We start from the raw sequence: 23842 nt of genomic DNA on the forward strand, positions 1-23842 counted from the left end.
TGCATATTCTGCAAAATGTGTTTCGCGGAAGAAAAGTCATATGGGGAGTTAAAGAGGCTTTATTATTTGGTGAACTATTGCTTTTAATATGAACCAATACAGGCAGAGAGGGCTAGAGGAAACCATCAGAAAGAGATGAGGAGGAAGGGCAGAAGAAAGGATGTCTAGGATAAGATGAATATAAGTGTGAACATACACCATCTGCCGAGTCGTTCTGTGTTTTAATGCTCATCTCTGCTTCTCATCTCTCATCTCCACATCACATCAATCTATCCTGAACCTCTGATCTCAGACCAGCTGGCCATTACAGCCCCTAATCTGATGAACTACAGCAGTGATTCTCAACTGGTTGATCGACCTCCTGTGGATCATGTTTCTGCTCTGACAGCAGGGGAAAACTAAATCAAAATAATATGTAGCGAACCACATAATCATGGTTACGATAATAAATAGCCAAAAAACTTTTAAAAGGGAGGAGAAAACACTTCTAGCATTTTTTTTCTAGGTTTCACGCATTCTTTTTATTTTATTTATTTTAAATCAACACTTGAAGGTGGGTAAGTTTAATAAAAAGAGCAACATTTTGAGCAAAAAGCTGATAAAATCGAGTTTTTGTCAAAGACTATAGTCATCCAGATCTGATTCAGAACGATGATCAAAACACAGATGGAGTAGATCGAGTCCATCAACACCCCCAAAGCTTGTAGAGACCTATAGCTCGTCCTGGGTCCAATTTCATTAAGTAATGTTAGGCAGTTCTGATTTATATGCTGTTTAAGATGATAATACCATTATTTTACATATGCATATGATTACATATGCTATCGCTTGTTTCTGCTTCTTCTTAGCCTGTGTTTTGATCCAAAGATTCAGTACTCTTTTGAAAGATGCGTAATAGGTCCCCCTACCTTATAACAGGGAAAATATGGAAAGCCGTAACATCCTGTCTTTGGCAGGGAAACGTTTTCTCATAAAAGATGAGATATATCGTCAATGCCAGAAAAAGAGATTTTTTTATTTTTTTTCTTCAATGTGAATGATATACCAATTTATTACCAAAAAAAAAAAAAAAGTGTGTGTATGTGTGGTTGTGTGTGTACACTAAACTATTTTGGTTCAAATTCATCTGCCATTTGGAAGAAGTTGGTCAAATTAGACAGATGCCAACATGGACGGGATGCGTGATGTGCTACAAAAATAATCATGCCCCAATGTGTTTTGTGCAATGATTCAGTGGCTGCTGAGAACACAAAACTATCAAAATTCAAGAGACCACTGGAAACCAAAATGGTAAAATTTCCTATTCAGCCTGCCAAGTTAATGTTTTGGAATATTTTATGCCTGTGCAGTTCATGGTGACATTAATAAGTTAGTTTTTAAGGGCATTTTGGTTTAGTTTTGACACTTGATTTTTTCAATATAAAATCCTGAGAGTCCTGAAGCCGAACCAGTTGAGAAACACCGAATCAGACCAAATGCAAAAATGCCTGAGATACACATCTGGAAACCTGTATTAATGTGTATAATATTAACTAATATATTCAGCCTTGAGCATTGTGTGTGTGTGTGTGTGTGTGTGTGTGTGTGTGTATGTGTGTGTGTGTCTGTGTGTGTGTGTGTGAGAGAGAGAGAGAGAGAGAGAGAGAGAGAGAGAGAGAGAGAGAGAGAGAGACAGAGAGTTATAGACATTCTTATGTTCTGTTTCTCGTCTGATGGTGTCACCCTGAAGGTTAGCAGCACTATCATCATAATGATGTCATTTAAAATGCTGACAGCTCATTGGCTGGGTTATTGATTGGGCTTCACTGGATGTTTTAAATGGGAATTAGATTATGAATATCATTACTGTTAAAGTGCTAACGGGGGTTTGCGAGCACTTAGCCGATACACTGATGCTATAAGATCTAATTACCTGGCAGATGAAAAAGGATACATAATATTTATAGGCTTGAACAGACAAACTCAACGTACGTGTGAAGCGTGTTTGCATGCCGAAGCAAATTCAACAACAAATTCTGCAGTATTAGAAGCAAAATTATACAAGATTTGTCATAAATTCAGGATGACACTAATAAACATGAATTAAAAGCATTTAAACATATGAACATGTTTTAGACATTGCATAATCAGTGTGGGTGTTTTTTGAACTTAATGTAGTTATTAAGCATAATCACAATAAGGTCATAAATTGTTTAAACAAAAGTTATTGATTTTCCTCTGCTTGTAAAAAAAAAAAAAAAAAAGCAAAAAAAAAAACAACTACAGAAAAACATGATAATTTCAAAACTAATTTTAAACACTTTTTTTTTTTTTTTTTACCTTTATCAGTATAGTATAAACATCAGTATTGACAACTCACTTATAAGAATGTACTAAGAATTGAATAACTAATTTACTACAACTACATTTTCAAACGGTGTGACAGTAACACAACACTTTTCAAAATAGTGTAGCTTTTCCAGTTATAATAATTTTTTTTTCAATGAATTTCGCACATTATCGCGATCTGAAGCAATAATGAAACCTCAAGTCGCATTAAGAAGTCTGATTCAATTTAATGAATCAGTTCCTTTGGAATGTTCATTTAAATGGTTTCAAAAATGAGTAACCTCTCAATAGATTCCCCAGAAGTCCCTTCAAAGCATTTTATGATTTTTTTAGTTAAATAAATATTTAATGAAAAAACATGCTGTTCATTTCTAATTTCTATTCAGTTATGTAAATTAGGTGTTTGTTTGTTTTATTACTATTTACTGTCAATTTCGAGTGTTAGCTCATTTGCATGTGTTTGCAAGTTTGATGCTGTCTTCCTAATGAGTTTTTTGCATGCCTGGTAAATGCGGCTTTACAATTTTAAATGATGTAATTGTATAATTGTATATAGTTAGAGAATGCATTATAAATGAACTACATTCCCCCCCTAAAGAGATTTAGTCCATTTCTGATTTGAGGTGATCTATAATACTATAGTGCAAAAAATAAAATAAAATAAAATGAAATACACCTTTAAAATGTTCAGTCTCTCTCTTTTTTATAAACACAAACATTGATTGATGGCATCATGTTACACTCATCTTCAACCAATAAAATGCTTTGTAAAATGAGATTGTCACATTATGACTTTTTTTTTTTTTCTATTAATTTTCAGCAGCACCAGAAGAAGAGCATTATAACACACATGAACTGAAATGAGGGTGAACACTACAGGAAAAAAAAGAGCCCACCACAGCAACGATCTCCGCCACATACATAACATTTCCTCCAATAACATATAGATATTATTACCAAACACACAGGCCATGTCACTGAACAGTGTGTTTGATTTTTTTTAAATATCAGCATAACACAAAGCCAGTGTCAAAAATAATCTCTTTAGTAATGAATAAATGTATGATGGTTTACTTGAGAAAATGTTAAACATGTTGCGAGGGAACCGACATAAAGATGCTATACGGGGTGAAAAAAAACACTGGTTTACCTTTCTGTTCCACCTCTATTTTTAGGCATGGAGGAGAAAAAAAAAAGAGACAAAGAGAGAATATCAGAGCAATGAAATAATTATTAGACATTTTCTTCTTTTCCAGAACAACCTGAGGTTAAAAGAAACAATAAGAATCTGTTCTTGTTACAATAAAGTCAGGTGCAAACTGTGTGATTTTGCCTGTCCTTTATGATTGATGTTTGTCATATTTTTTGGCAGACTGTCAGACTCCATGATACACATCTTAGTTACGATCGACAGTGTCAAACTCAAGCAAGATTCCCAAAATTTGTCTAGGATTTGTCTCAAAACCTGTACAGTGTGCACCTGACTAAACACAAGAAATAAAACATATTTGCGTACCAGCAAACCATACAGCAGAGTCCTGTGGAAAAACAGAAAAACTCAAATTATAGAGATGCACGCACGTGTGTGTCTAAGGAAGGAGTAAATGAATATAAAAAAAGAATTCAGCAATGACAAGCATTAAATCAAACAGTGAGACACACACTAACCTGTCACATCATTCATCACAAACTGTTTTTGAAATAACATTCATACAGCAATTTGTTAATGCTTGTGTGAGGTTTATTTAACTAAAGTTCAAGGACAAACAACAGCTTAGAATTAAGAAAAATCTCACAAAACCTCCTTTTTCAACTTCTACGTTTCTATTTCAAATAAATGCTACTCTTTTGAACCTTCTATTCATCAAAGAATCCTGAAACATGTATCAATTTCCACAAAATGAAGCAGCATAACTGTTTTCAACATTGATAATAATAAGAAATGTTTCTTAAAATCAGTATATTAGAATGATTTCTGAAGGATCATGGGACACTGAAGGCTGGAGTAATGAGTAATGCTTTATGTTAAAATGTAAAAAATTCAGCTTTGTGTCACAGAAAAAAAAAAAAAAAAAAAAAACATTTTACAATATATTCAAATAGTAAAATTTAAAATTTTAATTTATACAAAATACAATTAATATACAACCAACATTATACTTTACAAAATACTTTTTTTTTTTTTTTTTTTTATTGTAAACTCTAAAAAATGCTGGGTTAAATATGGACAAACCCAGGGACTGGGTGTTTTCACCCAGCTACTTTTTTCAACCAATTTTGGATTGATTTTTTTAGCCAGCAATATAGTTATATAGTAAAAGGCATGTTTTTGCTCACCCCCAAAATAGGGGCAAATTTGTAGGGTATTTTAAGCTGAAACTTGACCAGACCAGAGACTTATATTACATCTTGGGAAAGAGGGCATAATAGGTGCCCTTTAACCCAACCTGATGGGTTTGTCCATATTTAACCCAACTTAGGTTGTTTTTAACCCAGCATTTTTTAGAGTGTAATAATTATAAATATTATGGTGTGAAAAAAGAGGCTACTACAATATTTGATATAGTGACAGACTTATATATATATATACACACAAACATGGCCGCACACACTCAACGCAACACACACACACACACACACACACACACACACACACACACACACACACACACACACACACACACGCACGCATGCACTCACACACACTATGACTAAACTATGGCTGTGTTTATGTGCAAGTATGCATGATCTGTTCTATAATCTTTTATTTTGACAAAACAGGATTAACCAGATTACCATCCAAACTGTCCAAAAATATCTGTCCAGCCAGAGCTAGAGAGAACTCCATTATAAAACAATATGAGCTGCCTTGCTGTCCACAGTGGTAACCACCTTTTAAGGCAGCAACTTATACTGAAAAAAAAAAAGGTTCAATGGCGTTAAATAAGCATTCTTGATTCGATTTTAAGGAAATATGTAGGGAGGAATTTCATGTTTAATGGGTTATTTATTTATTTTTATTTTTTTTCTATTTAATGAGCTGCTTAATTCACAAAATTTAATTGAAATAAAAAAATGAATTAAAACAAAATGAATTAATTAATTAATTGGTGGAATGGAGAAACTCCTAAAACTGGGGTCTCCAAACTCGGTCCTGGAATACGATCTTGATCAGATGGTTCAGGTGTGTTTAATTTGGGTTGGAGCTGAATTCTGCAGTATGTGGCCCTCCGGGAGCAGGACACACCTGCACTAAAAGGTTTTATATATGAAGTAGATGACAGAACCCTTTAAGGATTTATATCGGGGTTCAAAACTCAGCCCTGATTAGAACTTCAACCCTAATTAAATGCACCTGAGGCCTGTTCCATAAAACAAGTTTACCAAATAAGCCATGCTTATTTCAGTTAGTCTGACTCATTGTCAGTTGATTTGATTCCATAAAGCAAATTCAACATAGCTCAAGTTTAGTCACTCTGGCAACTTATGCTGGGAAACTAACCTGGTCCAGGGCAGGCTCACTGTCAGGCTAAGCTGGAGTTGTTGTTTAACCAGAACTCCTGTAACACTGTGACAGAATTCCTGGTGAATCGATTTGATCCATGATCAACCTTTAGGGCTGCTTAAGAATAGCGTGTACATCAAACTGATGTGCATCTTGACTCATTGAACTTGGGTCAGACTAGTGGGATTGCGTGAACTTAAATGTCCTTTATGGAACCGCATCAGCACCCACTGATTTGTTTGGCTAATTCAAGTCAGGTTTTGGACTGTAATACCCACTTTTCTTAGCATACTTTATGGAACATAAATCTGATCCAGCTAAGTCCTTCAGGCTTACTGCACGTATGCATGTGGGAGCAATGTTGGAACTAAACTCTGCAGGGCTATGGCCCCCCAGGAACTGAGGTTTGCACCCCTCTTTGTCTTTGCAAACTTGTGCAATACACTCTTCATTCTGTCTTTTTTCCTCAGAATTGTGATATAAACTCACAATTGCGAGTTATAAAGTCAGAACTGGGAGATATAAACATGCAAATGCAAGGAAAAAAGTCAGAATTGTGAGATAAAAATGTTATATGTTTAAAAGTTATCTATGTAAAATGTTATAGGTTTAAATAATATTTCATGCTATAACTGTTATGTATGTCCCCTATGAGCTGCATATGTGAATATTACGTAGACTTACTTTTTACATCAAATTCATGCTTTAATAGTAGACTAATTATTGCAGGTTTCATCAGTCCAGTCTGTGACTTGCAACATAAATGTATGCGTTTAGCTTCAAAGGCCATCTTCAATTACGGTATTCTATAAAAATGAAGACTATTTTTGCATTCCGATTCTGACATCCAAAAGCACAACAAAACACTTCTCTTTTATTCTGTGTAATTTTGCCCATTTCCCTCCACTTGTTACTGCTGTTTTACTGCCACGACTCTGTGCCTACAGTTGCAAGTGACGTAACTATGACGTCTGCTCCAAATTGGTCTATACAGACCCTTTAATTCTAAGAGTGTAATCGCTATGGAGTCTCATATGTGACTGATTTGAAACATCTTACTTAGTCAGCAACTCCGATGCCACACAACTAGCACACTTCATGTGAAGTGAGGAACAATATTAACATCTAATGCCAACAGTTGGTTTGATGTTATCATGTTGCTAAACTAATGAGCATCTCTAATGTGAATTCAAAATACAAACGGCATACTAATCTTGAGTGAATCTGTCCATTTTTAATAAAACTGAGATTTTTGTAGGTACTTTTAAAGCACACTGAAAAAAAACATTATCTAAAAATGATAACATCTGGTTTTATTGAAGTCCAAAATTATTTAATATTGCAGAATCACCCCATTTCCATACAGGGAACAGGGAAGACAGGGAAGATTGCACCTTTCGTTGGTTTCACATGGATTTCATAAACAGAGAATATCTGTTTTTGATATGACTTCATTTAAAAGTAGAGCTTTATAAAGACTTCTCATGTCTGTGTGGCAAGTATCCTTTGAGTTTCGGTTCATTTTTGTGACGAGTTTCAGAAAGAAGTTCACAGAGAATGAGACAGCAGAAAGCACACCCTATTTTCATTTATTTTACAAAAGCACAGTTTTGTCGTTATTTTGAGTGTACACAGATAAAGGTAGATCCTTTACAGTTTCAGTGTCATTTCTGTATGACAAAGAAAATGATTCAGCTGCTATGTGGAAAAAAAATTAAAAAGTGCCGGCAGGTTCGTCGACTCCAGAGGGTCGAAATGGTCTAAATGAATTTCAATTTGGTTGAAATGACTCTTTAAGGTAACAATAGCAGGTTGGCACTTTTTGCCACTAAATTAAATAACAGTATGACTAACACAACTAACACTTAACTGAACTTTTCTAAATGCATTCTGGGATTGCCATCCCCACAAAGGATGCATGCGATGCTACCTTTAGATTTTGACTGCATGCCTTAAAGTGGAAATTAAGCAGTCAGTCAAGTGACCTTTATTTAGTAAATGGATTTACACTCTAATCAAAAATTACAGAACAAACACAAATAAATGCATTTAAAAGAAAAAAATATGTTTTGTTATAGCTTTGACACTAAATGATGTTAACTTTACTGACTGCTTCATTTCCACTTTAAATGTCATCTAGACAGGCACCTCAGCAGATTGTGGAACTGAACTTCTGTTTCATTCATAAATGTGCTCATGTTTGCATGAGGCAATGTGGGTGGAGCTTATTGACATAAGGTGTCAGAAGACTCCTAAAACTCAAAGGTCACGATAGCGAGGACCAGCAGGTTGCCATGGACACTACTCTGCTGCCATGGATACCAGCTGGGTTTCACTGTCCAAAAGAAATCATGTAATTGTGAGACAAGGTCATTTCTATACCAAACACACACACACACACACACACACACACAAACACATTCATCTCAAAACAGTGGGTAGCAAAGCGATTAGAGATTCAAAGACTGGATGGGGGAGATTATTTTTAGAGGTGTGTCTGTAGCACAGCTCAAAATTACACTACACAAATTCAACACAAAACGGAACGTGAGACGAGGCCCCGCCCATAAGCCATGATGTCATACAAGCTTTAAAATCAGGGTGTCTTGTGACAAAGAAGTTCATTTTAGCATAGTTTTAAAAAGTGTACTTATTACATAAATAATATACTGTTAAAGAAAATAACTGAATGTAATGTTTTTGGAAATTTAATTGCATGTTAATTGCATTTACATGAAAATCTATTGTAGTTTAATTGGTAGCACTTTATTTTAGTGTTACTGTTATAAATGTTACATGCAGTTACTATAGTAATAACTACAAATTATATTTATATAATAAATATATTTATATTTTAAATTATATTTAACACTAATCCTAACCCTATAATAAGTACATGTAGTTACTTAATATTACTCAGTACTTTTATATATAATTACACTAACAAAGACGCCTTAAAATAAAGTGTAACATTTAATTTTATATTAAATGTGTATTCAAAATTTCATTATTACATTGTTGATCCTTCAGTTCAGTGGTAATCACACTCAAATATACATATATTTAAATAAAATAAGATACAATTTAAAATATTTGAACTTTAAAGATAATATCACATAACACACTACAGATACAATTATAATCAGGTACTTAAAATTATAATCAAAGTGTACTGTCGAACTTATTGAACAGCACTTATGGTAAACTAAAAGACAGTATTGAAATATATTTGTAATTACGCATTTAAAATGATGATATATTATTATGATAATACATATTATTGTCACGGCTTGCTCCAAGGAACACGGAAACATCAGATATAAGTAGGACAATGGAGTTTAATCTCAGAAACAGGTAGAACGGGAAACAGCAAACACGATAGACAAAAACAACACCGGACACTGAACAGAACACAGGCACAGAACTTACACAATACAAATGACAAATAGTTGGGAAGGTAATCAGTGTCCATGGCGGGAACAGGGAAGCACATGGCAAACAAAACAGACGGGACAAGGCAGTGGCTGTGACAATTATATTATATAAAATATTATAAAATTATAATCAAGTACTTGACCTGTTTTAGCTTGTTAGTAAACACATCAAAAAACACATCAAAAGTGTACCTCTAGAAAGTATGACAAAAGATTAAAACATGATTTAAAATGTACTTTTAAGTAAAAAGTGTAATTTGACATTACAAAGTGCACTTTTTAAAAGTGTACATAAGTGTGTTAAGAAACAGTCACAAAATACTCTGGAAGCTTGTTTCCGTCACTGAATTAAAAATAAAAAAAGATAATTGCGACTTTGTCTCACAATTAGAGATATAAACTTGCAATTGAGAGAAAAAAAGTCAGAACTGTGTGTTATAAACAATATAAACTTGCAATTCTGACTTTTTGTCTTGCAATTTTGAGATATAATATTGCAATTGCAAGTTATAAAGTCCAATTCTGAGGGGAAAAGTCGGAATTGCGAGATATAAACACAATTTCTAGTTATAAAGTCAGAATTACAAGATATAAACTCAATTTTTGGGAAAAACAATCAGAATTTTGATATATAAACTTGCAATTGCGAGAAAAAAATCAGAATTGTGAGATAAAAATTTGCAATTACTCTTTTTTTATTATTCAGTGGTGGAAACAAGCTTTCATATTAAGTTCACTTAAGTGAATGTTATTTCATTAATATTATATTGTCTGCAAGTAGTTTTTTTTTTTTTTTTTTTACAAAACAGTACTTTTAAAAGTGTACATTCAATACAATTAAGTGCACTATTTCACAAGGGATGAGACTGATGTTCTATAGTATTGAAAAGTACAATATTGTACTTTTATGTAAAACTTTTAATTTGACATTACAAAGTGCACTTTTTAAAAGTGTACTTAGGTGTGTTAAGAAACAGTCATAAAATAGTCTTTCATTTGGCATATTCTGGGCTGAAATATTATCGGCTTGTGAGCAAAGCACCTACTGTCACCCACCACCTGTCATATAGACACTTTTCATGATCCAATCAATTCCAGATGGATAAAAATCAAGATCCATCTCACATTTTATCCTTGAATATGCTGCTTCACTCTGAAATATATCACATTACGAAAGAAAAATGTGAATGGCATCTCACACTGATATTAAGTTGGTGCTAAACGGCTGATTAGAAAAGTGTTTTGTCTTCTGATTGCAGTGAAATGCTTCATTAAGAGCAAAAAAACAGATGTATTAAGAGCCATTTTCTAGTTGTCAGATAAAGTCCAAACTAGCAACAGCCTCAAACTCAGATTAAACCGTTTGCTATTTGACCTCTAAGGTGGCAAGGCAAGTGTTGTTGTGGTCTGTCTTTATGCAGTGAATTATGAATGAATCGAAATGTGTGTGTAACTGATAAGAGTAAACATATTAAAGCATGTCAGCACAGATGATTTAGCGACTACAGGCTGCAGGTGTTTCACTGGCCGAGCAGAGCAGACACACACACACATACACACACGTGAATCCAGCACATTTCCTCAAGTGTCCAGGTGTCTTCCATCGCTACGGGCAACTACATCACTTTAACCATGTCAATGCATCAATCACCAAGTCAACTGTGTTACAACTAGTGTGTCAATACATGGCAATCATTTCTGACTCACAGCGGGAGAGAGAGAGGGGTCATGACAGCTGTCGACAACATGTCCAAGAAAAGAAATACAGTAAAATCAAGAAATAAGTAATTACATCTTGTATTTATTTGGTTACACTTTATTTTAAGGAGTCAGTATTACACTGTAATTATAGATTTAAGTACTGAGTAATAATAATTAACTGCATGTACTTACTTTAGGTTTAGGGCTAGGGTGAAGGTTTGGTTTATGGTTAGTTGAATGTACTTATGCATGATTTCTATTTATTACTACAGTAACTACATGTAACGTGTAACTGACACTGTAAACTTTATTCACATTAATATTATTATTAATAACTATTCTTATTATTAATATTATTATTATTACTACTACAGACATTATCCTTATGACAATTAAGCAAATATATCAAGTAGGGCTGTGTATCGCCAACAATGTCACGATACGATACGCATCACGATACTAAAGCCACGATACGATACGTATCGCGAAATGGTTCAATTTAGAATTTAAATTTCTTTTGAGCAGAGTTTAGTAACAGTAATATGTGTTTATTGAATAACCAGTGTTATAACAGTCATGATAACTGAAAAACTATTTTGTTTTTGTCATAAAAAAAAAACATTTAAATTAAATATTAAAAAATTGTCACAAAAAAAGCTTCTTTTAAAAGCTTGCTTTTAAAGTCACTCCCTCAGTAACTGAATTGACAATAGTGACACTGAAGCATATCAACAAAGCTCAATGACTAATTTCACTTGCAACAGTAAGTTGACTGTAAGAAAACTAAGTTGATTAACTATATCGGCTATCATATTATAATAATGTTTTTTTTTTTTTTTTTTTCATCTGTGTAAATGATTTTTTTGGATATCAACTCAAAATATGTTCTAGAACAACATACGTTTTTATTAACGTGGTCTACAAAATATGGGCTACATGAGTTTACAATACACACTTAACAATAAGGTTCATTTATTAAACTAACCATGAGCAATACATACTGTATTAGTTCATCTTTGTTAATGTTCGTTATTAAAAAATACAGTTGTTGATTGTTTGTTCATGTTGGTTTACAATGCATTAACTAATGTTAACAAGATTTACATGATGCGATGTGACCGCAAAGGGCACTTTCACTTTCACGATCAAAGTGCATGCCACTGATAAGCATTGTAAATGCAGTTTTACACTATACACATACCAATTAAATGCGCAGGTCTCCTCTCGTGCATCCTCCCCACTGGACGAGGCCAATATCACTTTCGTTTCGCTTTCAGATATCTCTATTATATGTCATCACTGCTTTTACCTTTCTAGATGTAATTACCGAAATCAAAACAGTCCATAAACTATATCCTCACGAAAACTTCAGTCAAGCCAGCTCACGCGTCAACCTGAGAGGCCTCCAAGTTTCTCAGTTTCTGAATGGACGGTTTGGCTTGATTGACAAGTGCTAACGTTCGGGCATGATTTATATACCATCGACCTGTCCTAAAACGTTAGCACGTTTTGATCGATGATTTGGAGATCGCGTGTTTCTCCGTTCGAGAGCGCATTTCCTGTTCACATCTGCGACAAAACAGTCGATTATTTATGAATGACAGCTCACAGAAACGTGAATGTCTGCTTGCATTGCCTGCTAGCATCGATTGACGTCACATGATTGGCTAGATTTAAAAGCAAGACAGACTCGATACGGCAGCTGCTGTATCGATACGCGCATCGTCAGGAGTTCATGACGATGTATCGTTGTATCAATATTCTGAGCACAGCCCTAATATCAAGTAAAAATGTATTTATTTATATAATATAATTGTATATAATATAATATAATTTATTTATATATTAATAATAATGATAATAATAAATACCAACATAAAATAATGACAATTATTATTATTACTAATATTATTTGCATTAAGGTTATCTTTATGACAACTAAGCACATTTCTCCAAGTACATATTTATTACATATTATAATTAACAATAATGCTATATAATAACATTATTATTTTTATTATTAGTATTATTAGTATTATTTGTGTTAACGTTATCTTCATGACAATTAAGCACATTTCTCCTCAAGTAAAAAAAATGGCATTATTTCTGTAATATAAAAAATATTAATTAACATAATAATATTAACATTAATAATAATAATTATTATTAATAGTAGTAGTAGTAGTTGTTAAATTACTGTTCTTTATATTAAGGCATTATTTTGATGACAATTAAGTACATTTCTGTTGCTTTATTTATAGTATGCTGATTTACAGTGAATAAAAATGCATTTCTGTATTTTATTTTAATTGTAATATATCTAAGGACAGTCATCATCGGGAAAAAACAAACAAAAAACTCATAAGCAAAGCATTTGAACAAGTTATGTTATATAAGGGTCTTTTTCATGCTTCTGTTCCTGAATTTTGGTTCCTGAAGCTCAATGGAAAAACATGACACTAACCACGGCAAGCCATGGTCATGCTTTTGTTTCCACAAACACAAAGTGAAAATGTACCTTGAATGACTGCATACATCGCTTCAGATAAAGCGTAAGCCTAACGCCAAATGTCATTTCTGTTTTATTCTTATTTTGTGCTGAAATGTGACCCAGACATTTGGTGAGATTCACCCGTCTCAGACACAGGAGACCCTGACAGCGCTTAAAAATCTAAAAATGAATGGATTTCGTGATGGTGGTGATTGTGCTTGATTGCTGTAGTGCGTCTGGAGGGTTTGTGAGTGTGTGTGTTGAAGGGAAATTAAGTGCTTTGGGACTGTGATTTCCACAGAACTGCAGGATCAACAATTAACTCTTGACACTAGCTCTTTACAAAGTCAAACACATAAACACAGACTATAGAGAAAGACAACATTGAGACATGCAAATGCTAATATTGTTGCATCCTATTAGCAGGAACTTCCTGTTGGAAGCGTTTGCAATTAAATGAAAATGCACTATAGTATATATTTATATTAAATCAAAATAGTTAGTGTTTTTTGACCTTTTTTGATCTTTATATGCCATTTTTAATTACTTCAATTGTATTTTAAATACGGTTTTAAATGCACTAAATTGCAACTTATTCATTACAAGTGTAGCAGTACACTTTAAAGGATTAGTTCACTTTCAAATAAAATTTTTTTGATAATTTACTCACCCCCATGTCATCCAAGATGTTCATGTGTTTCTTTCTTCAGTCGAAAAGAAATTAAGGTTTTTGATGAAAACATTCCTGGATTATTCTCCTTATAGTGGACTTCAGTGGCCTCCAAACGGATGAAGGTCAAAATTACAGTTTCAGTGCAGCTTCAGTGGGCTTTAAACGATACCAGACGATGAATAAAGGTCTTACTAGCGAAACGATTGGTCATTTAAAAAAAAAAAAAAAAAAAAAATGTAAATGTATATGTATATGCTTTATATAAACAAATGTTTGTCTTCCAAGTGCTTCCGCCAAAACCGCACTTTTGTATTTTTCAAAAAGCTTACGCTGTATGTCCTATGCCTTCCCTATTCAACTTACGGAACGAACGCAGCAGCAGTATTTTTTCCGTAAGTAGAATAGGGAAGGCGTAGGATCGTTTAAAGCCAATTAAAGCTGCACTGAAACTGTAATTTTGACCTTCAACCGTTTGGAGGCCACTGAAGTCCACTATAAGGAGAATAATCCTGGAATGTTTTCATCAAAAACCTTAATTTCTTTTCGACTGAAGAAAGAAGGACATGGACATCTTGGATGACATGGGGGTGAGTAAATTATCAGGAATTTTTTATTTGAAAGTGAACTAATCCTTTAAAGTGTACTGCTACACTTGTAATGAATAAGTTGCAATTTAGTGCATTTAAAATATATTCACTTTAAATCCATTATTGCATAACATTCTTTACATGTGCTTTAGTATGTTAGTCAACACATTTAATATTAGTGTACTTTTTTTAAAGCACCATCTTAATGACACTCGACTGCAACTCATTTCAATAATTTCAGTAACTTACAGCCACTTGATCACTGGAAATCAAAATATGTTCATAGTCCACTTCATGGCCACTTAGATGCAGCTAAATGCACAAATGTATCTAGCTGCCGATATAAAGAGAGACAGTTCAGTTGACACAAAACATAACCGGTCAATCTCGCTCTTCACACTTGATCAAAACCACACAGAAATACCAGTCAGGTGTATGAAATCCCCTCACACACACACACACACACACACACACACACACACACACACACACACACACACACACACACAGGCAGAACATGTTCAACAGCAGGTGTGAGCTAGAGGCGTTGATGCGTGAATAATCTCTCTGAATTAAAATCAAAAACGGCCAGCTAATAACGAAAACTAACTACACTAACAAGGTTAAAAGCATTACCATGCTACAGCAGTGATTTGACATAAGCACATAACCCTGCCTTTCCAGGAAAGTGAACAGAATAGGGACTGAAACTTTTTTTTTTTTTTTTTCTATTCTTTTCCTACAAATAATCAGTGCTTAATGTCAACTATCAACCTCAGGAGATCAAATAAAATATCACATGAGCAAATGTCTTTTCTATCCATTCATTTTGTTATAAGGTCTGCAATTTTTGCTATTAAAGTTAACATTTGGGACATGTCTAATTATATTATATTAATTATAGGCCCTGCCTATTTAAAAACTAACAACCAGTGTATAATTTTGACATCTGTTGAATTTTAATTGGCAACATAAATAATATTTATAATATTGATAATATTTCAGTAAAAGAATACTTCTGTAAAAGAATATAAAGTGTATTTCTTATTATTATCAATGTTAAAAACAGTTGCTTTAAAGCATTAGTTCACTTTCAAATGGAAATTACCCCAAGCTTTACTCACCCTCAAGGCATCCTAGGTGTATATGACTTTCTTCTTTCTGATGAACACAATCAGAGATAGTTATCCTGTCTTAAAGTTAAATATCCTGATGCATCCGAGCTTTACAATGGCAGTGAACAGGGGTCACAAGTATGAACTGTAGAAAGCGCATCCATCCACATCCATCCATCATAAACGTGCACTCCACATGGCTCCAGGGGGAAATAAAGGCCTTCTGAAGTGAAGTGATGCTTTTGTGTAAAAAAAAAAAAAATCCATATTTAACAAGTTATGAAGTAAAAATTTGTAGCTTCCGCCAGACCGCCTGCCGTATTCAAGTTACGAAGAAAGTGTAAACTGCCGTTGCGTCAATTAATCTTTTTCTGTAAGTTGAATAGGGAAGGTATAGGATGTAGCTTGAGCTTTTTGAGCTGCAAGAGTTTTACACTTTCTTCGTATGTTGAATATGGAAAGCGGTCTAATGGAAGGTAGATATTTTACTTCATAACTTGTTAAATACAGATTTTTTATAAATATATACAAATGCATCGCTTCACTTCAGAAGGCCTTTATTAACCCCCTGGAGCCGTGTGGAATATGTTTATTTTTCTTTCTTCCGCTCATACTCATTGGTCCTGTTCACTGCCATTATAAAGCTCGGATGCATCAAGATATTTATTTAAGGTTTAGTTCATTTATTACTTCCTTTGTGGAGTACACACTGATTCATTGTGCTCCGAATCTTCCTGAAGCAGTGTTTTGAAATCGGCCATCAATAAATAAGTCATTATTTAGTTTTTTTTTGGCGCACCAAAAATATTCTTGTCGCTTTATAATATTAATATTGAACCACTGTACTCACATGAACCGATTTAAATATGTTTTTAGTAACTTTATGGATCTTGAGAGAAGTGTCATTGCTCCCAATGAAGGCCTCACTGAGCCATCGGATTTCAACTAAAATATCTTAATTTGTTTTCCGAAGATTAACAAAGGTCTTACGGGTGTGGAATGGCATGAGGGTAAGTAATAAATGACAGAATTTTCATTTTTGGGTGAACTAACCATTTAATATTTCTACAATTGTGTTCATCAGAAAGAAGAAAGTCACCTAAGATGGCTTGAGGGTGAGTAAAGCTTGAGCTAATTTTCATTTAAAAGTGAACTAATCCTTTAAAAGATCAGCATTTATTTGTAGAAAAAGAAATTGTAATCAACTTCAAATAATAATAATAATAAAAAAAAAAAAAAAAAACAACAGCAGGAATATTAGGCGGTTGTCACTTTAATCCTGCATACCTCGGGTCTTTAGTGACCCGGGACGTCATTCACTACCCTCCTCCTTGTTCTTTTTTTAAAGTTAGACATCAACCTTCTTGGTATTCCTCAATCAATTCATTATAAAGAATTTAACAAGAAAAAAATCATAAAATTATAAAAGAATGCCTATTTTTGTGTTCATCTTTTTGTAAAAATTGTATATGGTCGCTAATGACCCGAGGTGTGTATGAGTGTACATATATTTTTTTCTGCACAACAATAATTTAATCTTAGATGACAGTATAAGTGCAATTCACCTTTATTCCACAAGGTGGCAATGTCTGATACACAATGCTGAAGTGATGACTCACTCAGACAGAAAACAAAATAATAAGAAAAACATGAAATGGCTCAGTGATTTACTGCAGAGCAAGTACTGAAGGCAATCAGATATGACTGTAACTGTCACTGGATGGTTCTGGTGAAGCTGTTAGTGATCGAAATATTGATTTTGAAGATGTTGAAAATTATATAGTTTTGAGAATACATTTGAGATTGCGAATGGGCTCATATCCGTGACCTCAAACATAAAACTAGCCTATTATTTGCTGAATGTACTGGGAAATGAGCTCTGACGAGGACAGTGATGATGAAATAAAATATCTGCTCAAACCAAGCCTTTCCAAGCTCCGAAAGGTAACAAAACATGCTTTATTTTATTCTTCTGTAATTATTACTCTAATATCAGAGGAGTTTTATATTATCGCAACAGGTACAGATCCTTCCATGTTAGATATAGATCTGGGTCGATAAAGACCCGAATATGTAAGAATGATTGGCGAAACAGTCATGCATTTAAGAGTTAAGAGCTAATGCATCATTGCCGAGTGTTAATTTTAGGCCCTTTGTCTTTATACAGGTCACTCTAAGGTGGGTAAGGCTAAAATCATAAGGAGGCAAGAACTGACACTTCATGCTCAGTTGATTCTCACAACAACAACAGGATTGGTGCCTCTAATTTCGTAAAAAAATTACGAAAAAAATTATTTTAAAAAAAGTGTTAAAGCATATGTGCCCGAGTTATTGTGTTGAAACGCTGACTCGACTTCTGTTCTGGCCACATTTCCTCTTCAGGGTCAAAATTCAGACAAGCAGATGAAACATGGGTCTCATTAGGTCCCCGTTGATTCAATTACTGACCTAAAAACAACCTAAATTAATAAACCCACAAGGCTATCGTTTCAGTCTCTGTATATCCATAATCTGATACTGATTTTTTTTCCGCATCCTCTGTGGACAGTTGGATCGAAAACCTTCAAGAAGAGCCAAGCCGGTTGGAAAGGAGATTTAGATTATTTCCGCAAGCTGCTTGTGGGCACAATCTGTTTTCCAGCGCGGCGGCGGTCTTCAGCGCTGTCCACATTGATTATATTCTGTGATTTTGGGGCGAAAGCCCAGTGGATGCTTATTTGGAGGCTCTGATCTCTCCAAATCTCCTCTGAACCTCTCAGCGCAGCTTGGCGGGTCACAGGAGGGCCGGGTGAACACGTCCAGAAACAAGCCGATGTCTTGGCTCTGGTATTAATCGGATTCAAACCCGACCGATACCTGTAATCACCTGCGTATGATAAACACCTGATGGTATCCAGATACTGCCAAGACCAATTAACTGGCGTTCAGCATCAGGGTAATTAACAACCACTGATTGGTTGCACATCACACAGCTGCATGCGAGCAAAAGGTCGGCGGATGCCAATATGACCAACCTACTGATTTCCATGCTCGGATCACATGCTCTGATTGGACAGCACTCAACAAGGCGGTGTTGTGCAAACAGTGGGTCGCCCTGGTAACACTGCGACAGGTAAGTGAGCATGCGCTCACAGATTGAGCACAGGTGCTGTTTGTTAAAAGGCAGATGATGGCGAATCGTCTGGCAGGACTACATAACACTGCATGTGAACAGCACAGAACGATATCAGCTTATGCAAGGAAGATTGATTACGGCGAGAGAAAGACGCAGGTGCAAAAAAACCTGCCAAAACAATCAGCTCTCATTCTATTGCCCTCATAAAGGCCAGAATCCATAAAGCGATTCTCTCTGTGCAGACACACAAAAGACAAAGGGCCGCATCTGAACACACACGAGCACAATGCATGCTGGGCCAGCCATTCTCCTCGGTCCTGCTGAAACAGCATTATTGGGAACTGGATTTAAGGCAAAAGTAATTAAGCACTAATTAAATATCTGTGGTACACCTGGTAAAGAGTCTGAACAGACCATTGGCTCAATATCGGTAGTCAATGTGGAGACAGCCATTATTTGTCCCTCGCTCACTGTGGAACAGCTTACATTTTTAGATTTTAATTTGCTTAGAAACACACTAAAAACAGAAGTTGACGTCAGAATGCTTTGCAAACTAAACTTGCAAACAAGTATTTTAAAGGGGTCTTTGATTATTTCACATTTTTAAAAATGCCCTAGAATTAAAAATTGAATTTACCTTGGCATAGTTGAATAACAAGAGTTCAGTACATGGAAACACCATTGTTTCCTCCTTCTTATATAAATCTAATTTGTTTAAAAGACCTCCGAAGAACATGCAAATTACATAACAGTCGGGATCATTAATATGTACACCCACAATATTTGCATATGCCAGCTCATGTTCAAGGCATTACACAAGGGCAGGAAGTCTGGATGTGCACAGCTGAATCATCAGACTAGGTAAGCAATCAAGGACAACAGCAAAAAATGGCAGATGGAGCAATAATAACTGACATGATCCATGATTACATGATATTTTTAGTGATATTTGTAAATTGTCTTTCTAAATGTTTCGTTAGCATGTTGCTAATGTACTGTTAAATGTGGTTAAAGTTACCATCGTTTATTACTGTATTCACGGAGACAAGACTGTCGTTATTTTAATTTATTAAACACTTGCAGTCTGTATAATTCATAAACACAACTTCATTCTTTATAAATCTCTCCAACAGTGTGTATTGTTAGCTTTAGCCACGGAGCACCATCAAACTCATTCAGAATCAAATGTAAACATCCAAATAAATACTGTACTTATGCGCTTAGACATGCTGCATGACGAACACTTTGTAAAGATCCATTTTGAGGTTTATATTAGCTGTGTAAACTTTGTTTATGCTGTTTAAGGCAGTCGCGAGCATTTAAAGGTGCGAGCAAGGGTGGGGAGCATTTAAAGGTATTTAAAGGGGCCGCAGCCTGAATCGGCACATATTTAATGATGCCCCAAAATAGGCAGTTAAAAAAAATGAATTTAAAATATATATGGGGTATTTTGAGCTGAAACTTCACAGACACATTCAGGGGACACCTTGGACTTATGTTACATCTTTATAAAGACGTTCTACGGCACCTTTAACTTTAGTTAGTGTGTAATGTTGCTGTTTGAGCATAAAAAAAAAAAAAAAATAATAAAATAATAATAAAAAAAAAAAAACATCTGCAAAGTTACAACGCTCAAAGTTCAATGCAAAGGGATATATTTTCTTTTACAGAAATTGCTTTTTAAGGACTACAACCAATGGCTGGTAGGGACTAAAATAAGCTTCTTCCCAGGCTGGTGACATCACAAACCCTAAAATTATTCACATAAAACCTGCCCCCTGGAACTCGCAACGAATGCGGTGAGGCCATGTTGGTCTGCTTTAGAGAAGAGGAAGAGTTGTTGAGTAGAGTGTTGTTGTCAAGCTGTCATTTTACGCCGGACTGCTTCACAAATGAGGGTCAATTCAGCTGTTAGTCAATGGGTTGAATCAACTCCACAGCAACTACATGAATTTATCCACTAACCATTCAGAAACATCAAGTTGCATTCTAAAAGTTGTAACTTCTTCTTGAGTCTCTCCATCAGTGTCTGACTGTTGGAACAATGTAAGGCTGAACACTGTTACTGACAATCGTCATTTTGGCTGCGTGAGAGTCTCCAACTTTGTTTGGTATCTGAAGAGCGAGCTGTTAAAGCTCTGCCTTCCTTTGGAAAGCAGGCTAGGAGCAGCAGCTCATTTGCATTTAAAGGGACACACACAAAAACACAGAGTTTTTGCTCACACCCAAATAGGGGCAAATTTGACAAGCTGTAATAAATGATCTGTGGGGTATTTTGAGCTGAAATTTCACAGACACATTCTGGGGACACCAGAGACGACATCTTGTGAAAAGGGGCATAACAGATCCCCCTTCAAAATCAGAAAGATTATACAATTTAAACGGAAACCGGTTATCAGAAAGACAGTATGATGATGGTGAGTGTGTGCTTGCTTGTGCGTGCTTCAAAAACTCTGCAGAAGAATTCAAGGTCAAACCTGAAATACATAATAATGCCACCATGAGCTCCAGACACCAACTGCAGTGTCCATCACTCAGGGTCAGCATGAACACAAAATCACCTTCACTGTCCCGGTGGGTTTTGTATTTGATGTGTAAAGGGAGAGACACTGGCTGTCAGTCAGACACTCACTGGTGGTCTTTCTCAATGAATACTAACACACGTCAAACTCTCTTATCAAACGCCTTCCCTACAGCAAACACATGATACCTACCGCCATTCTCCACAGCAAAACGCCAAAGGGTTTCTTTCTCTCTCTCACACATTTGTCCACCAAATATCCCTACCTGACTTCAGTATTTCTCTTTTCTTTCTTTGACAAGTGAAACTTCAATCAAACCAAGACCTGTATACAAAAGTTCAGGGTCAGTACGATTTCTTTTTAAAGAAATACTGTTATTCAGCCATTATTATTATTATTTTAAAATAAATTACAATAGAAAATAGTTATTTTAAATGAGCAATATCACACAAGTAGCCGTGCAAAATGGCTGTATATCAGCAAGGTGGCCTCATGCCAAAGGTAATCACAGTGTGCTGATATAGAGCTATATCGCATGGCTACGAGTGTTTATACAACAGTTCAATCGCACAAGTGTGTAAATGAATAAGAAACAACAATGGAGTGTCTTTAAAAACCCTTTTTCGTGCAGAACTATTTCCTTCCGCATCTGATTGAGAGTTTAATAGTTGAGCCCAAGCCTCTGTTACTAATTTTAAAATGTTACTTTAGAACTAGCAACAAAGAAATGTTGAGTTTCTTCACTGAAGCTTATTATATCATGTAGAGTAGAGTATTATGGTATTATGATAGAGAGATTGACTAAACTAGTGTATTACCTGCATCTGATATAGCATTCATTCTTTATTCGATGTCCATAATATTATATCCATTATAAAATATCAGTTTGAATGTCCACTGAGGAAAGCGATATCTTTGTCTTTGTCCTTTTAAAAGATAAGGGGATTTCCCATTACAGCACTAAAACAACTTCCTTGTTTACAATCAGTCCTTTTCAATTTGCTACTTGACTAACTCATAAAGACAGTCTTTGCTGCCATCTAATGGCATAATAATGTAACTTTCATTGAAGTCTATATCATGATCACTAACTGACCCATTCCCAAATACCAAATATGGCATATTACTTAACAATAATATTTAAATGAACAACAATAGCCATTATAAAAGACAATAGGAAATAAACACAAGCAAACAATTCAGTCAAACGTACAAAAGCAGAGCTCTAGTACAGGATTGAAGTTAAATATAGCCTAAATAAAAAGTTATGAAATTCAATTTTCCCCTTAACCCAAATCGATTTGCTCTGGAACGAGTAATGGATGGCCTGGAGCTCACATCTCTAAAAGGGTCTAAATTGTAAAATAGGCGCTATGTTTATATATGAGTCACATATCTGAGGTCTAATTAACTATTTAATTAGAAAATTAATTTTCACCTAAAAAAACCTCTTAAAACTACATTCAGTGACACAACAACAGTGAAATAGTAACGGTAAAAAAATATGATAGATTTGCCAGACCGCCATGACAGCCGCCGCAAGAGGAGTGATACAAACGGTGAAATGGTTCCAGTGCTGATACTGGGGGAATATTACACGGCTGGAAAAGGCTCTCAGCCAATCAGATTCGAGAACTAGAATGAACTGTTGTATAAATTGTAGTAATATATCACAATATTACTGTTTTTACTGTATTTTAGATTAAATAAATGCAGCCTTGATAAGTAGAAGAGACTTATTTCAAAACCATTAAAATATCTCACCAACCCAAAAATTTTGAAAGGATGAGTATAATGCAGTAGATTTCCCCAGGTATTTCTAGGTAAACTTGCTGTATATCGCCTTGCTCTGTGATTACAAGCTCCACCCTTTTCTCCCTCTCCATTAATGAGTTCATTCATCTAGTCTTCCTCCAGTATCTGGTCCTCTCTTCATCAAGCCTTTCAACCCTTCTTCACACTCCTTTCATGCGACCACAGAATGACAGATTTAATATGCGCTGAGGTGCATTTGTCACTGATAATATTATTATAAACAGCCGATGTGTCTCTCTCGAATAAACACACGTGAATGTGCTCTGACAGTGACAAATAAACGCTATCTCAAACGTCCTCTGGATAACTCAGATTAAATTACACATGTGAGACTGTGAGGATTCAAGCCATCAGACGAGTTGTTCTGTTTTCGTTTTGTTAATTGACAATTTGATATTCGAGGAATCATTCACCCAAAAACTTTCTGTCATTCTGAATTACCGGCATGACAAACATTCACATTTACAAACGTTCTAAATCCAAAAATCCTAAATGTGTTGCATTTCCATGCAACAAATGTTCAGAATGGCATCAAAAATGCACAAAACCACTATAA

The 23842-nt window shown here is 34.9% G+C and overlaps 1 protein-coding gene across 14 annotated transcripts in view; it reads right to left on the reverse strand.

Moving 5' to 3' along the window:
* The window catches only part of LOC137030018 (adhesion G protein-coupled receptor L3-like), a 433419-nt gene that overhangs the window by 198956 nt on the left and 210621 nt on the right, over positions 1-23842 (reverse strand). For 10 of the 14 annotated variants that reach the window (XM_067399942.1, XM_067399944.1, XM_067399938.1 and 7 more), the window contains one exon: positions 3479-3493. The exons of the other annotated variants lie outside the window; for them this stretch is intronic. In XM_067399942.1, coding sequence (XP_067256043.1) covers positions 3479-3493 — 15 coding nt within the window. The remainder of the gene's footprint in view (positions 1-3478; positions 3494-23842) is intronic. 14 annotated transcript variants of the gene reach the window in all.

The sequence above is a fragment of the Chanodichthys erythropterus genome, chromosome 11 (assembly GCF_024489055.1).
Source record: "Chanodichthys erythropterus isolate Z2021 chromosome 11, ASM2448905v1, whole genome shotgun sequence".
Classification (NCBI taxonomy): domain Eukaryota; kingdom Metazoa; phylum Chordata; class Actinopteri; order Cypriniformes; family Xenocyprididae; genus Chanodichthys; species Chanodichthys erythropterus.